This window comes from Periplaneta americana, chromosome 2, assembly GCF_040183065.1.
Source record: "Periplaneta americana isolate PAMFEO1 chromosome 2, P.americana_PAMFEO1_priV1, whole genome shotgun sequence".
NCBI lineage: Eukaryota > Metazoa > Arthropoda > Insecta > Blattodea > Blattidae > Periplaneta > Periplaneta americana.
In genome coordinates this window covers 112,784,298-112,803,055 of record NC_091118.1, presented here as the reverse complement: position 1 = coordinate 112,803,055, position 18,758 = coordinate 112,784,298, and the positions used below count along the sequence as shown (strand labels likewise).

At 34.3% G+C, this 18,758-nt stretch overlaps 1 protein-coding gene across 2 annotated transcripts in view; it reads right to left on the bottom strand.

Moving 5' to 3' along the window:
* The window catches only part of LOC138694518 (TBC1 domain family member 13), a 65,290-nt gene that overhangs the window by 37,974 nt on the left and 8,558 nt on the right, over positions 1–18,758 (bottom strand). For both annotated transcript variants that reach the window (XM_069818316.1, XM_069818317.1), the window contains exon 5: positions 14,972–15,128. In XM_069818316.1, the coding sequence (XP_069674417.1) occupies positions 14,972–15,128 (157 nt within the window). The remainder of the gene's footprint in view (positions 1–14,971; positions 15,129–18,758) is intronic.

Here is an 18,758-nt window from a genome sequence, read left to right as displayed (position 1 = left end):
TTTCATCCCCATAACAGAAAAGTTTGAGTTAGTCTTATAATCTCCAATATGGAAATCTGATTTGTTCTCTGTTTCTAATTTTATGATCATGAGAGTTGGCAACTAACGTGTAACTGTCGATATTTTGTCGAATATAAAGCACTAGATAGTATATGTACAAATTTATAACTGTTAATATCTGTAACTGAATAAAAATAGTCGACAATGTTCAAGAGAGACTTACATAAAATATTACTATGATGTACCGAAGTACATGTGCAGTTTTAGTGCAGTAATTCTGCATTTCCATATGATTTAAGAGTCGGTAAAATGGAGAAAAATTCTCTCCGGCAGCAGAACTCGAACCCGGGTTTTCAGCTTTATGTGCTGGCACTTTATCCACTAAGCCACACCGGATTCAAGTTCCGATGCCGGACTGAATCCCTCTCATTTTTAAGTTCCATCCACTGTGTTCACCTTACACAAAATTCGAATGGCTTTCTTTTGCAAAACCAAAACATTCCCAATTTTGGTACCATTCCCTTAAAAAATTAAGGTATATTGGATTATCGCCTGAAAGAAAGAAAAATATGCACATATTAGATAATTTTGAGAAATGCACGATACCGATTCCTTTGCACAAATACAATCAATGTGTTTTTCCCATATTAAATTAGAGTCTCTGAAGAGCCCTAGAAATGTTGTATAGTTTAGAGTAGACTGTTGTTTGTATTTATTTGAAGATTTAAGTTAAAAGTTATGTTGATAGTTTTCTCATCATTAAGCAAGAAACCATTAGATTCAAACCTTACAGCCATCATTGATAAAACATCATTGGTAAAAGCATGCAATTCATTATCAACAGAGCTAGAATATAAGAATGTAGTGTATCATTGACATACATAATGGTTATAGCATTAATAAAATCGGAAAGATCATTAATTACTAGAACAGTATGTATGGAAATATCATATGTACTTTGGTACATTGCTATAATATGATATGCATAGTGATTTAAGATGGTGCTCATTCCGTCGAATCCCGGCCACTTAGTCACTCGTGGTGATGCACCTCTGCACATAGTGTGTTGGACATTGTGCCACTGTCACACATCTGTGACACAGTGCATTAGAGTTGGCCACTAAAGGGAAATTAAGAGGTGGAGTTAAACTGAGAGGATTCAATCCGGAATTGGAATTGGAATCTGGTGTGGCTTAGTGGATAGAGCATCAGCACGTAGAGCTGAAAACCCGGGTTCGAATCCCAGTGCCGGACAGAATTTTTCTCTGCTCCACCGATCCTTCATCATATGATAACGCAGAATTCCTGCATGGAAATATCATGTGTACTTCGGTACATCGCTATAACACATAATAATTACCCGATAATGTTGGGTCTAGCTATGAAGAAGTGATTCAAAAGATACAAAAATTGATATGAGCAATGACCCTTGCCCATGTAGTAAAATGCCATAGTATGAATTCCGTGAGTGCATTATTTCCTGGGTTCGAGCCATGTATAGATATAATTAATATGCTCATGAAAAAGTTACAAAATGTCAAAATTTATATACATAATGATTCTTGCCCTAGGAAACTGAAAATTAAACATATGTATCTAAATAGCCTATAATTATGCAAATTTGATTTCATTATGGGTACTTTAGAAGGGGACAACAGTGTTAGAATTAAAATATAGGAAGCTAACCTAAATTTCATTATATAAAATTTGATTTTACGTATTTTAAGTATCTTGAAGAAGAATAGCAATCTTTGAATTAAAAGGAAGGCAGGCAGGGGATTCGTAGAATCCCTATAATTGCGTGAAATGTGGCTGCTCAAGACACTAGTAATATCTTGAGTGTAATATATATATACTGTATATATGCTCTAATTACAATTAAATTCAAAGTGCATTTATTTTTCCAATAATGATATGTTGCGGGTTACATCAGCCCGGTGCCACTAAGGAACAATGATATGTTGCAGTTTGCATTGGCACACTCCCACTAAGGAGTAAGAGAGATGTGGTGTATTACAGAAATGGTAATGAATGTTTTTCCCAAACAGATGGCCACTTAAACATTTCATGTTAATACAGAAAACTAAAATTATTATATATTCCTAAATTTAATTAAAATATTAATAAGATATATATCGAAATATTAAGAATGTGTATCAAAATAATAATAATGAAAATATTACAATTGTATTGGTATTATATTGGATTTAGGTAATCTAGTAAGGAACTACATTTGTAACTTTTATATTATCAGGATTTCATTTACATGTTTTGATAGATGCTGTAATGGTTAGCTATTTATTACATAATACTTGAAAATAAAAGTAACTGTATATAACTTTTAAACAAACCATTTAAAAATAATACACTGCATTATAAGTGATAAGACAAGACCGCTAGCAGAATATTACTTTTACTTATTCAAACATCTATGATTCTTAATTATAGACATAAAATTGTAGATTTACTTTTAATGAATTTTAAGAATAATTATTATTACTAAATTAATCTTGATTGCTTTCCTGTTTTGGAAGCAACGCTGTGCCACTGACATCCAACTTATTGTAAAAAAAAATATATAATTGCATACTTGAAGTGAACACACTCACTAGATTCATTCATTATCGAAGTACACTGCATTATAAGTGATAAGATAAGACTGCTAGCAGAATATTACTTGTACTTATTCAAACATCTATGATTCTTAATTATAGACATAAAAGTATAGCTTTACTTTTAATGAATTTTAAGAATTATCATTATTACTAAATTAATCTTGATTGCTTTCCTGTTTTGGAAGCCACGCTGCACCACTGACATCCAACTTATTGTAAAAAAAATATATAACTGCATACTTAAAGTGAACACACTCACTACTGGGTGTTCATTTCAAAGTGTGTCATGACGTCACTGTTGTTGGGTCACCGATTGGAAGTGAGTTTCAGCTTAAATGTTAGAGAAGTTGCCTATTATTTAAGGCGTTCTTCAATCTGAACTTGAGAACGTGTACGGTATAACTTGAACGTCGTAGCAACAGATGGCGCTCTGTACGGTCTGTGTGCTCCCATAACCTCTTTCGAACTGTGTTTTGCGCCGGCAAGTCGTACGCAGGGTATTTGTTATCATCGGTTGCGTACGGTAACATTCCACAACACAAATCAAATGCTCCGTGTCCATGTTGACCGTCGAAGTTAATGTAAACAAATACGTAAGTAATCGTCTTAACCCTCTCCCCATATCCCGACAGTACGTATTTCCAAACAGTTCACATTCCTGCCACTACTGGCGTTACCGTACGTATCGGCACGTACTCTTCAGAATGAACGCCGTACTTGCTAGCCAACTTCTCTGCCTCTTAGATTATACACCTGAGCTGCGGAAGTGTAGGAAGATTGAATTCTCTAGGCTCATCAGCTAGCCACATGAAGGCATACAGCGAGCCAAGACACATTTTGAACTGAACACCCAGTAGATTCATTCATTATCGAAGTACTGGCACACAAATTTCTCTTACTATTTATTTCTATTAAATGACAGAATAGATACACTAGTGTATTTTCTGTTTAGATCTATTAATGTTTAATCTTTCGTTTAATGGTTACCAATTATCTAATGTTCAAGCACCAACATACTCTCTTTCATTTATTAAATAATGTCGATAAATAAACACATCAATGTCATCCTTAGAACTGCCAGCAGTTGCTTTGCATGTGACCAGCTCATGTACTGAGCACAGTAATATAAACTTAAAGGAGCAGTCCGCGATAAAATTAAGTTGGCTTTAATCAAACACATTTTTCAATCTAAGTAGAATGTAATTTTCCGCATGTCATTGCGAGGCATGGTTCTTGAGTTACCGACTCCGCACAAATACTTATGACGTCACAGCCACTGAACTGGTGTGATTGCGTAGTAGGCCGAGAACATCGGCGAGTGCAGCACAGCGCTTTGTATTAAAATAAGTAATCTTCTCTCGTCGTAGTAAACGTGAACAGAATTTCGGACTTAGATATGATTGTGTGAAGTCATGTTTTGCTTTTCATTTAATCATAAAATCAGCACATACCAACGTTGTGGTTTATGTAGACGTATTTTCTTTTATATGAACGATTTTGAACTACAGTAGACTAAACAGAAGAAATTGTATCGTAATACAGTTTAAAATGCCGTGGTGTTGTGATCTTTCGTGTTCAGAGGGAACAGCAAAAACAGAACATGAAGAAGGGGTATCATTTCATGTATTTCCGAACAGAGAAAAGTTATTGCAAAGATTTAAAACATGGGTGAAGAAAATCAACAGAAAAGGTTTTACACTATCGCAAACTACTGTTGTGTGTTCCAGTCATTTCCGTGAAACTGATCTTGAAGAATCGTCTTTACTAAAAAGACATTTAATGAAAGACAATAGAACTCCTATGAAAATTAAGAAAACTTCTGTCCCTTCCCTATTTTTGAAAGGAGAATTTCCCCAAGACAGTTCTGATCTACGCGGTCCTCTGCTTATAAATGAAAGAAGGTCGTCGAAGAAGTAATAGCAAGTTGCAGTAATGCACCTATAGCTGAAAATATTGACGTGCGTGTAGTTCTCGATGAGGCTGAAAATTCACAGGAACCTAATATAAACAAAGCTGTGCAGTGTGAGATAGGGTGCGAGATGCTAAGAAGGGAGTCAAAAAGGGTTTTTTTTTTTTTTTGGTCAGCGTTACAAATTTTGTTTTTCTTCTGTAATATTTGTCATTCCTCTTTTACAAATATTTGGTAGAAACAATAGGACCATTACTGAAAGTTAATGCAGTGTGCCAGAATGCCCGTAATTGGGAGTGGAAGTCCGAACAGAGGTGAAGCATAGTAGTGAGTTCTGCGTTATACTTGTGCGATATAAGATACAAATTGTTTGAAAAATGTTCAAAAACTTTACAACTATGTTTCATCGGCAAGACAACATTTTATAAAATAATTTCAAAATTCGTAGAACCAACAGTCAGATGTACTTATTTTCAGATTCGTGAACAACTTATCAATTGCCTAAAAGATAAAAATGTGCGAATCGCGGTGATGGCCAATTTTACTCACCTAGTTACAGTGCAAAATATGTGACTTACAGTGTAACTGACCTCGATTCAGATAAGATTATAGACTTCGTAGTTCTGCAAAAAGGTCTAATTGTAGCGAAGCAGCATGCGAAAAAGTTCTAGATCGCCTAAAAGAAAAAATGAACATTACCCTCTTTCTATCGGACCGCCATAGAGGAATTAGGAAATTGATAAGGACCAAATATGAATGGATGGGCTATCAATTTGACATTTGGCACATGGCAAAAAGCTTAAAGCTGCCGCACAAATGTGAAAAGAGAGCATCATAAATCACCTATGTGGTCTTGTGCTACATGTGAAGGTGATTTTGACGACTTAAAAGACAGATTCATTTCTGTATTAAATCATGTTTGTAATATACGCGAATGGGGAGAAACAGAGACATAATAAAAAATGTGCACACATTCACCCATACAATAGTTAGAGGGAATGGATCGAACCTGGATCCAGCGATTACAATGCTTTGAAAAAAGTTGTATGTAACCCTGCCCTTTTGAAAGACCTAAATCAGACTAATCAATTTTGTCACACCAGCAAATTTGAATCATACCATAACGAGAGATTGCTTTACAGTCCTAAGAGAAAACACTTTCCATATGGTGGAATGGTAACAAGAACTATGATTGCGATAATGGACCATAATTACAACGTGAAAAGAGATGTAACTGGCTCCAGTCTCCAGTACTCTAAAGCCACTAAACGATGGGTGGAAGACAAAACATACAGCTGGAAGAAAAATGCGTGGAAGGAAGATACTATACAGAAAAATGTCTTGGAAGTAGTTCTGGTTATCAGCTGCCGCAATTTGATGATCCACATGTTTTAGAGGTTCCCCAAACATAGCTTCATGCCTAAACCGTGTGACTCAATAACTATGACGCAATAGAATAATATAAACCATGTACTAATTTATTCTTGACGTGAGATAAACACGTATTTGCAGTCTATTCATAACGAATATTTCACGTCTCACATACATTCACTCACTTAGTGAAGGCACTGACTTAGGTTATAATGGAATGACATATTAAACCTTTTCAGTTTGAACCCTTACCAGACCCAAGTTGTTCTAATCACTATGAGTACGAAATTCAAAATGGGTAAGTTATTATTATTATTATTATCATTATTATTATTACAGTATATGCATGTGATAGGTCCTAAGTGTGTTAATAATAACTGGCTGTAACATATGAATATATATTTACTCATTCTATGCTGTATGTAAAACGGAACTACAACGCAGTCTTATGAAGCGATCAGTGGTTATGACGTCAGAGCTTGCAGTAAGACCTTTAATATTTCACAAACTAAAAGACGTAGAGCGATGCGACAAACGCCGTTAATCCAAGGATTACTTTGGTAAACATCCTATAATATAATCGAAATATGGAATTTTATCGCGGACCGCTCCTTTAATTATGTCAATCTAACATACATCAGAATAGAGCAGAACTGAACCAACTTGAAGTAATTTATGTTAGCTCTAAGAACTTCAGCCTTTAAGGGCTATTGTGTCTACCTCTTTTACATCAGAACACGAAGTAAAGTATTAAAGAGTCCTGAAACTTTAATTTAATTTCACGAGATGATTCATAATTCCCTCTGGTGATATTTTCTATTCCAGATATATAGTAACAAATAATTGATTTCTGAGTCTTAATAAATTTCATATTCATAGATTACATACCAGATTGAAACACGAAGCCTACACTTGCAGTTTCCATCATAAGAGCCCCATCCTGTGAATGTGTTTTCAAAGTGTACAATGCCCTGGAAGCAAGCCCATTACTATCCTCAAGCCAACACCTGCTTAATGATTGTCTTAACCAGTACAGAGATCAGAAACCAGGCTATGAATGCAGATCTGAACTGTTTTCTTCACTTCTCACTCTGTTTCCATTCTCCTCTGTGACTTTTTAATGACAATGTAGCCACTCTTGGTACCTAGCATCAATGGAATTGATGATAATGAGATGGTATTTTCGCACAGAACCCAACCAGGCCATTGTCCAAGCAAAATTAGAACCAACACCCAAGCATTGCCTACCACTCATTACATCTGGATCACACGAATGGCTTTTTGTGATTTCTGACCCATGTCAGCTAAGTTATATTTTCAGCAGTTTGGCACAAATGTGCTGTGTGTGTGCAACTTCAAAAAGATCCCAAAATATCTTGTGCAATTTGAGTGATATCAGCAAAGACTTACTAATTACGTCTCATGCAGGCTTTAAAATAACTTGACATGCATTCAAAGAGATAAAAATAAAATTCTATACAGACCTGCTGCTGGGAAGGCAATGAAAGAGAAAATACGTTCACATTAGTCATGCTTTCATACAATACCATTATGAAATACAAAACATTATATAAAACATTCGGTTTTCACTAAAACATTTCTCTAAAATCCTATCCCACTAACTCTATTGTTATCAGTCCTTTAGCTTTCATTTATACAAATTAAAGAGACAGTATTGTGAAGATGAAAAAATCTATTTACAAGTTTTACAAAAAATACGGTTTTCAGTATCCTTCACTTTTAAAGAATGCTGCTGTCTTTCTCCAAATTATTAGACGAATTTTGTTTATACTCAAAACATTATGAATAATGAACCTGGACAAACTTCTCACACATCTTTTCCACATGTTAAAGTATCCTCTAAAGCAATTGCTGAAATATTGGCTCTCCACTTGCCTGTGCACTCGTGCACCCACTGTAGGTATGTGCATTCACTGTGCAAGCAGTCCATAATCAAAACACTTTGTGAATTGGCAAATAAGAAGTGGCACACTCAAGAGTGTCCATTATGGCATAGAAGTTTAGATATATATTTCATGCAATGTCACAAAGAAAGTAGAAAGGCTGATGGGGAAAATGGATGTCATTTTTCAATAGGTCAACTGTAAAATGAGACTTCATTAGTCCACGTTCTAAAATTAGGACCACCTTTAACACAGTCAAATTCCAATTATCCAAACATCACATATCTGAATCGACTTTCAGAAATTTTGAAATTATTTAATCAGTGACTGAAAATAGTTTTCTCTACTCCAAAAGACTGCACAATAAGTGTCGGAAAGTATTCATTCCCGCAATATGGAGAGCTCCTTTTTATGTGTTTCATTGTATGTACAGTATTTTAAAGTAATCTTTTTGCTTACATATTTGTAATAGTTCTTTTAAAGCATGTAGAGCGATCTTCACTTCTAATTCGATCATCTGGATTATGCCAATCCTCAATTAGTTTGGGTAATTCCAGTTCTACATGGTTATTTGTCTAGTAATATTTGTCGATTTATAATAAACTAAAATTGAAACGCGAAATATCTCTGTAAAGTCAGTTTATTTCCAACTACTCTAACATGACGCAATTCATTACTTTCTTTCCATACACAAATGTGTAAATATTTAGGGTTCATAGTGGAGTTCAGATTCAAGTTAATTTCAATATTTATTTTATAAACGAGTTCTAATAATAGTTCAATACCTTCACAATTACACAACAATTTTAAGAAGAATGTTACATAGTGTAGATTTAATCGTACTTAAACTCAATTAAATCTATCTTTCTATTGCGCTTCAGCTAGTTTCTGGGTCATGGCCTATTTCTCCTCCTCCTCCGCCATTCTTTTCTGTTTCCTGCAGTTGCCATCCAGTTCTGAACTAAGAGTAGGTTGGCAGCATCATTCTGGACGAACTTAATTCAACATCAATAAAAAAGAATGTAGTATTAGAGCCTTTATGATGACTATATAAGATTTTGTCAAGACTGTGGCTCCAGGGTTAGTGATCTCTCTGTCGATGAGATAAAGCAACATAAGTTAATATTTGACTTTGAATGGATATAGAATACAAACCACCTCTTTCAAGATCAAGAAGAAAAAATACAAAATATTTCTGAACATGCTCCGTATTTGCCTCACATTTACTGTGACTTTTTTACTCCATAGTTGTTAGTAGTGAAAACACTGGCTAGCTTAACCCAGATAAGACTGATGTCCTATATATAGGACACCGGACATTTTATTTTTTTAACATTGTTGTGTAAGATTTTCATAGTCGGCAATCATGATACCATAATCCTTAAGTGTTATAAATTGCCTCCAATTTTTTTTTATTATATTCAGTCTGTCATAGTCATTGTAGTTAACATATTTGTGCGAGTCATGGCTGTGTGCAGAACATGTTGTTCTCGAAGTTGGTATATATCACATGCTATAGGTATAATGCTTTTGATATTGATAGGGCATACTCGTATGATGTACTTCGTATATAATAATTCATAATTAGATTCAATTTTTGATTTAGTGTTATGCTATATCATGGTAAAGTTAGGCATACTACATGTAGTACGTCAGTCACAAGAGGGGACATTTCGTGAGACTGATGGTGCTCATGTTATTATAAGGGGTATTCACTAAATGAAGCCTTACAAATGATTCAGGACGACCAAGTTGCTATACCTAAGTGCAATAACATTTCCATCACCATTTTATCACCAAAAATGCGTGTGGTAACGTAACTGATGAGGATTCTGGTGTTGAAAATAACCCTACAATTGACAATATGCCTGGTAGTCAGTTGCGAGCTGAGACGGAAGTAACCCTCAACACACAAGGAGAGGGAATGGATGATTATGATGACGAAAGTCATAATGGTGATGATGAACATAGTAAAGGCGATGGTGAGAATGGCAGTAGAAATACTAGTAATTCAGCAACCGATATACAGATGAAGAGAAAGAATAATAAATTTCAATTGGGAAGAAGTTGACATACAGCAGGGAAATACTATATTTTTTTCAATTTCCGTGCACACAGTTTCAAGGTACTCTAGAAATTTGAAGAAGAAAATATCAGTGAAATAGCCCAATATCATATATCAGTACAACAAAAATATGGGTGCACAAAACATCAATCTGTACAAAACATCTATTAGAAGCAAAAAATGGTATTTTAGTCTGCATTGACGTAGCAGAACAAAATTCATGGCAGCTATACAAGATAAACTCCAATGAAAAACTCGATCATCTTGCATTTCGCAAACGTCTTGTCTTATCTGTTCTCGAATCCACTGCTCGACATGTACAGTCAAGTGGTAGACCAGCAGTTGTCAACTCACTGCACTCTCGGGCTATCGTCTCTTACCCGCAGGTGCATTTGTGGCTGCTGGCGGGTATGCTCTCTACCTAATCCTGCTGCACTTACTCTTCACCCATTTCAGCGAATGCTGACGACCACTGCGGTAGACCATCTAATCTAACACTGACAGTGAGCAAAAAAATTCAAGGTTTGATGGAAGTAATCGTGGTATCTCAAGAAAAACAAACTCGATGCAGACAGTGTCACACAAAGACAACAATAATATGTATGAAGTGTGATGTCGAAGTACATGTAAAATGTGTTATCACGTATCACACACCATAAAAATTCTCGAAAAATACAATAATCTTATTGTGTGTGAGTGATATTAGAATTTTGTGTTAATTTGATGTATTAAGGTAAACAATTTATAAATATTAGTGCTAAAACTATTTATGTCATATAATGATTTTGCATGGGGATATGGCTGACGTCCTATATATAGAACATGGAAAATCTCGGATACTATCAACAAAAAAAATTAAAAAACAGCTTTGTTATGTTATATCAATTACAATTAAATAATTCATACAAAAAAATCGTATTTTTCAACAAAAAATAATTCAGTCTTATCTGGGTTAATAAACTCACTACACATTTAGTAATTCAACGTGTAATACTTCGTATTATTCTTTACGTATTTATTTAATTTTTATATCTATATGTGTTTAATTTCCAAATTAAAGATTTAATATATCACAGAATTGTCTTTTCGTCACAGGTAGAGAATTCGGAAAAGGATAGCTGCCCTTTAACAAAGGATACTGTATGGTTACAGCCACGTTAATTAATTTATGTATATATAGGTAAAAAGGTAAAGGTAACGCCGTAACATGCCATGAAGGCACTTGGGAGGCATGAAGGTAGAGCACCATGCTTTCCATGACTTCGACACTAGAATGAGGTGGTGTGGTCGGCACCACGCTCTGACCACGTTTTACCCCCGGGAAAGACCCGGTTCTCAATTTTATAGGAGGCTGAGTGAACCTCAGGGCCGTTCTGAAAGTTTGAGAACGAGAAAAAAATGTATATATATAGGTACAAAAAAATAAATAATATTTCTACATAGTTAATTCCTTTTTCTTAATCATCCCTAAAACCGAATAATTTATTTATTCACTTATAAAACTGTACAAATGTTGATTTACAATTAAATTATTAATTGTTCAAGATTTTAGTACTGTTAATAATGGTTAAATATACATATCTAAGGTCCACACCTGTGGAGTAATGGTCAGCGCATCTGGCCGCGAAACCAGGTGGCCCGGGTTCGAATCCCAGTCGGGGCAAGTTACCTGGTTGAGGTTTTTTCCGGGGTTTTCCGTCAACCCAATACGAGCAAATGCTGGGTAACTTTCGGTGCTGGACCCCGGACTCATTTCACTGGCATTATCACCTTCATATCATTCAGATGCTAAATAACCTGAGATGTTGATACAGCGTCGTAAAATAACCCAATAAATTAAATTACATATCTAAGTTCTAATGCTACATGCTGGATATATTGGTACTACTAAGCAGAGTTGCTAAAAGGTTTTCAATTGATCCCACTAAATGGCATTTGAAATCCCGTGATTTCTGTCTAAATAAGCTGCAAAATTAATAATTCATATGTGAGTCATTTTCAAGTACTTATTACTAAATTAAATTTGTTCCAGCAAAGAACATTTGATTTGCTTATACCTACATAACTGTGAGATAGTGATAAATGAGAGGTGGAGAGCATCAGGGATTCACAAAGTTATCTCTGATTCAGCATTAAGGAGCAGGAGGGTTACATGAGTAAAGTAGTGTTTACACACACAAACAGTTTGCACATACAATTAGTGCAAATTAAACTCTATTACAGACACCTCTAGGTATATCCAGGTGGCAATACAATCGATCTTCAGCCACTTTATTAGCTAGTTTGGCTAGTAGTCTGGGTTTCAAGGGTGATACAATTTATTATACAGTGTCATATTATCAGTTGTGTTATTGAGAAGAAACAAAGAGAATAACTTCGTTGTTAAATAATAAAAAAAACACACAACCTCCTCCCCCATGCACGCACACTCACTCACTCACTCACCCCCCCCCCCCCCGCCCCATGCGTGTGTGCGTTGTCTTGTAATGGATGTAATATGCATGCGTCAGTTTGGACAGTTTGTTTTCTGCTTGTGGTAGAAAATGAATGTAGTTTGTATAAACATCTCAATGCATCTGCAAATGCGCACTAGCCAGTTTGTGTACATTGATGCACGAACGCCAGATAGACAGGTACAGCTATAATCAGAAAATCACAGCTACGTTTGCAGAAATGCATAAATACAAGTAACTCACATGTTACAAGAAAAATTTTTTTTAGTTAGTTATTTTACGACGTTTTATCAGCTACTATGGTTACCTAGCATCTGAGTGATATGAAGGCAATAATGCTAGTGAGATGAGTCCAGGGTCCAGCGCCAAAAGTTACTCAGCATTTGCCCATAATGGGTTGAGGGAAAACCTCACTAAAAAACCTCAACCAGGTAACTTGTCCCAACCTGGATTTGAACCTGGGTCCATTCATTGCACGGCCAGACAGGCTAACCATTACTTCACAGTGGTGGACTACGAAAATGTCTTGCACTTGCAGCATCTTAATACAATCTCCTCTGTATATATCAGGTTTATGACAAGTTGCTTCATCTTCCACCTCTCAAATGCCATCCTTCTCTATCTTCTCCTATCATTTACATTCCGCGAGATTTACAATTTTAAAATTACTAATAATTTTGGGACAATTTAATAATGTTCTCTTTCCTGCTAAGAGCAGGAACAAAACTAGAATTTCTGCTAAGTGAGATTGATATATATATTTTTTTGTTTGTTTGCTAGACTGAAATTCGGAAAAACTACATTTAGCAGGAAAAAAGAAACAATAGGCAACACTGCTGCTGCTGAAGTACACCACTGGCTTAGAGTAGATTTCGTTAACTCATACAATTGCACAATTCATGCTCGCTTCCAGACAACCACCAAAGATGTATATATGCTGATCCCTGATCTATGGGTTCCATATTCTAAAATATTTTCAGATAAGCAGTTAAATACTTAAAAATTAATAGTGGGTTGAAAAGAATCAATACAGCATAAGAAGGAGAAACTGACATACAATTATACTTATATTATACAACTATATTATACAACTATTTATATGATATAATTCCCTCATCTCCTCAAATGATCTGGAATTATAAATAACAGTCAAAGTATTGCATTAAAAATAAATAATAAAATAGTTCAAGAGATGTGAAGTCTTTGGCAGTTAAACAAAATTTCTTATACCTTGATGGTTAAACAAAATTTCTTATACCTTGATGGTTAAATACTGCCTATTTAAAATTTGTCTCCATAATTAGTACGGACATTGTACACTGTACATCATATAACTTCTTTGTATACTGTACAACAAATAAGATTAAAATATTTTCAAAAATTTCATTTAAAGCAGAAATGAATATTCAGAACAGAAGAAAGTGTACTCCATACTTTGCATTTACTAGGAATAACGTTTTTATACGACAATGTTTACAGAAATGTATCTGCTTCACTGAATAATAATATAGTGATGCCTGCATGTGAAGATGCAATTTGGGATGACACAATTAGAATATACTTTAAGAAATGAAATTTAAATTCTAAACTGAGACAGTGAGTCTCAGTTCCATCTTAAAAATAACCAGAAATATCGGATTCTCTTGAAAAACTTTGACGAAGCTAGAGATATTTCAATGCCTCTGTCATTATGTTAATGAATACTTTTATGTTTGTATTTATTGTTTTCAACTAAAAGAAAGCAAATAAAAAATAATAATACATTCAACTGTAGAAGTTATAATTATTAGTCCTGAGTTCAAAGTGTGTGCGTAGTTATAACAAACACCTGCAGCTAAACTTCTAGCACGGCACATAAATTTTAACTACCGGTACTCAAAACTCTTGACCTATTCTTATTACAGTAGTTACCAAAAATAAATTCTAATAAATTCACAACTAACAAACCACGCGCAAATGCAAGCACACATAATGTTGGTTGAAAAATTCCGATTTTTATTTCCAGAATTACTGAACAGAAGCAGTAGTATCTAAAGTTCAAATATGTCCATTCAATTTGTTTCGTAGAATTTAAATCAGTTTACTGATTTGGTTCGTTCTGCTTAAGCATCTTGCATTTCATAAGGTTCTTCATATTCATTACAAAATCCTCTTCTCTACAGATTATACGTGACGGGTAAATTTATAATTGTTATAAATAAGCTGCCACGTAATTATATTCTGTTAAGTAAGAATTTCCTACTGATATTATTCTTGACCCAAATGCACAGTATAGGTTTGATTCTTCAAAGGTGACTTTTAGCTTTTTATTTATTAATAACAGAAAGCTTTTTGTTTTCACTTTGCTAGGTGCAGTACTTTGCTAATCCTTATAGAATATTCCTTTTAATTAATTAGTGTTGTGGAATGAAACATATTTTGGAGGTTGTTTGCCGAATTTCTATTCCTTTTCTGTGTCTGTTGTCTCATTCTTCAACAGTGCAGAAATCCAATGTAATTTTATTACATCTTTGTTTGTTTTAAAAAGATATTCAAGTTTCTATTTGGATGAATAATTTATAAAAGTTCTGTATACAAAATTTGTTAAACAACATCAATTTCGTAAAGTACTTGACGACACTCAAAATGCATGAGGTTGTCAGTGTGCAGCTTACCTTGGTGATGCCCAATCCCTTTCTCTCAACATTGGCAGACTTTAACACTGTATGCTGCACACGTCTGTGCAGGCGTTTCAGTCCCTTGCTGTGCACTACCTGCTGACAGGGGAAGTCAGTGGCTTGCTGGAAGAACGAGATGTCTGGACACAATCGCCTGCAAATTTTGAATATTTCTCTCAATGACTGACAGGTTCACAATGACATTTCTTTCATAAATTCTTTTGGAAAATCAGTAGCATTAAAGAATCACATTATGTTACATGTTTGGTCAGATAGTAGTATCGAATGAGTGCAGAGTTCTTTGCAGAATAATCTCTTGTAAGATCAACTCTTGTACACATAACAGGAGACAAAAAATAGAGTATTTCTGAAGGAAATAGAGTCTAAAAGGATCTGAAAAGGAGACTACAACAACACATAATTTAGATTTAGTCATGTTGCATGCTGCTTTGGTGACGTGAAGTGCATCTATTGCTGAAGCACCTATAGAGTATATGGTGAAGCTCGTTACTTCAGACAGCATGATGTTCAGAAGAGGTGAAGTTTTAATTGGACGAGAAACTAACGGCAAATTCTTTTAGCTGATTCGTAAGCAAGATTATTTTGTGTGTCATAAATCTATGATATAAGAACCTCCAGTGTTGCTTACTTTTGAAAGAAGACATGTGAAGGAAAGTATTTTTCTGAAAAATTAATTACCCTTACCCAGATTTGAAGTCACAAACTCCAGAACTAAAGAAAGTATGGCAACCACTCAACAAAGGGCGCCTATCAATACAAGATGATTCAAAATGATATTATATGTCTATTATTGTGTATTGACAAACCTTATTACTCTTATTTTTCCTCTGTGTCTTTCATCTCTCTACAGGGAAGTGATTTTCTGTACAGTAAATGTCGCAAGTTAATTAACCAGAGTTACACTAATGGATTCAATTGGTAACTCATTTATTTATTTATTTAATCTATGGGAGTTAAGGCCATCAGGCTTTCCCTATCCCACAACATACAATCAAAAATATAAATAAAAAATCCAGAGAGAAGTACTAAACAACAAAAAAAAAATTAAAGTAGAAACACAAACATAAAAAACACAAATTTGAAAAGAGGGGGGAAATACAGTACGAAATAAAATCAAAACAGGTAGGCCTACTTGTATCAATAAAAATAATTCAATAATTTAATCGAAAAATCTGAGAACAACTTACCCTATCAATAGAAAGTGATGATGACAGTGCTTGCGGTGAAGGTGGGGGAGTATTGGAGAGATAATAATGATAATGTCATGGCTTAAGATGATCCAAAGGCCATTCCATCAGATACTATTTATTACAAAGTTCTAATTATAATCAAATATATACAGCATTTCAATTCTGAACCTTTCCTTACTTTAGATAAAGATATTTTTACTTTTTTATTTTACTTTTTCCTTTTCCTTATTAACTTTTGCAAGATACTCAAGATTGGAGGAAGAAGACTGCCATTCTTAAAAAAGCAATCATAACAGCTAAAAAGAACAGTTTTAAAAAATTTATTGAAAATATTAATTACAGAACCGATAGCGGTAAAACATATAAATTTCTGAAGAATATTTCCAATACACAGGAAAATACTAGCCAACCTATTATCCATAATAACAAAACAGTAACAGATAGTAGAGATATAGCAAACGCATTTAATAAACACTACTCAAACTCTCACAGATTACATCCCAATATCAAAAAAACTGACAAATTTATCAAAAGAGAATTACATAAAAATAATAAAAACAATATTACTCGTACAAAACCTGAAATATTTCATCAAAATTTTACTTCCAAAGAATTAAATATACTTATACAAAATTTAAAAACCAAGAAATCTCCTGGTCCTGACAACATTCATTCCGAATTTTTTAAACGTCTGGGGGAAAAAGCCAAATCTGTACTTTTATCCATTTTCAATTTATCATGCAACACCTCAATTCCTGCAGCTTGGAAAAAAGCAATCATTGTACCAATTCACAAAAAAGGGAAACCTGCTCATGATGTTAATAGTTATCGACCAATAGCACTGTTAAGCATGATAGCAAAAACCATGGAGTCCATGATCTCCAACAGATTAACTTGGTATTTAGAATCCCAAAATCTTTTATCACCAAGACAAGCCGGCTTTCGACAACTACACTCTACCAATGAACAAATCATACGCCTCGGCCAAGAAATAAAAGATAGTTTTAACAAGAAAGAAGATATCTTGGCAATATTTATTGACTTTCAGTTAGCATATGACTCTGTTTGGAGAAATAAATTATTACTAAAACTCCAGAAATTAGGTATCTCCAGCAATATGTTCAGACGGATATCAGAATTCCTTAGTCAAAGATTCATTGCCACTAAATTCAATAACTCACTTTCTAGTTACAGACAAACATATCGAGGTCCTCAGCACAACTTTATTCAATATTTATATAAATGACTTACCCTCCCTATTAGAGGAATCAAACATGAAAACAGCACTACTTGCAGATGATATAGTTTTGTGGACTTCCGGATCTTACAGACATAGAGACAAAATTCAAAATTCTGCTATTAAAGCTCTAAATCAACTACATGAATGGAATACATCAAATTTGATGACACTCAATTTAAGCAAAAGTAACTACCAAATATTTTCACTCGGTAAAAAAGAAAGAGAATTCAATATCCAATACAATGGCCAACACCTTCCTAGGACTTATGAATCCAAATATCTTGGAGTTATTTTCGATAGTAAGTTAACATGGAGCAACCATTTGAAATACATTTCTGAAAAAGCTCGTAAAAGATTCTCCCTTCTAAAAAGACTAGCAGGAAAGAAATGGGGATGCTCTAGGAATACTTTGAACACTACATACAAAATGTTTATACAGCCAGTGCTGACATACTGCGGAGAAATTTTAATTACTTCACCTTTCATAAACGAAATAGAACGTGTTCAAAACCAAGCTCTCAGACTCATTACTGGTGGAATCAAAACAACGCCAATAGATTCTATGAGATTCCTCACTAATATTAACAGCATCAAAATGACAATAGAAGAAAAAGCACTGATTCAATATGAAAAACTTATCAGATTACCAGGAAACAATTGGCATTCATACAGTCCTCTCTGTAGATTGAAAACTCAAAAAAGTTTCATATCCATTGTTCAAGAATTAAAACAGAAAATCAATATCCCGAATTTAAAAGAAAACCTACAAATTAAACCAAACCCTTTAACTCTATTAAATATAGAATATAATCTAAATTTAACAGAAGAAATACTGAAATCAGAAGTAAACACTGAAATACTGAAACAATTGTCTTTAGAGACAATTAATATTAGGTACCCTCCACAAAACTGGCTTCATTTATACACTAACGGATCCTTGATCTCCAGAGAACAAGGTGCCGGTGCAGGCGTTACGTGCTGTCTCTTCTCACTTTATAGATCTCTTGGGTATGAAACAACAAGTTTTCATGGAGAAATCATTGCAATAAGTGAAAGTTTCAGGAATCTTCTATGCCACATCAATAAATTTAAAACTGCAGTTATATTGTCAGACTCCAAAGTAGCTATTCTATCAATCGTCTCTAAACACACACCTTCATCTCAAACAGCAGAAATAACTAAAATGCTCTCTCAATTAATATCACTCAATAAAAGAATTGTATTCCAATGGATACCATCCCATTGTGGAATCCTGGGAAACGAGAATGCGGATGCTTTAGCAAAGAAGGGCAGCACTGCTACTTACCGGTACAGACCTGTTACTAAATCTACA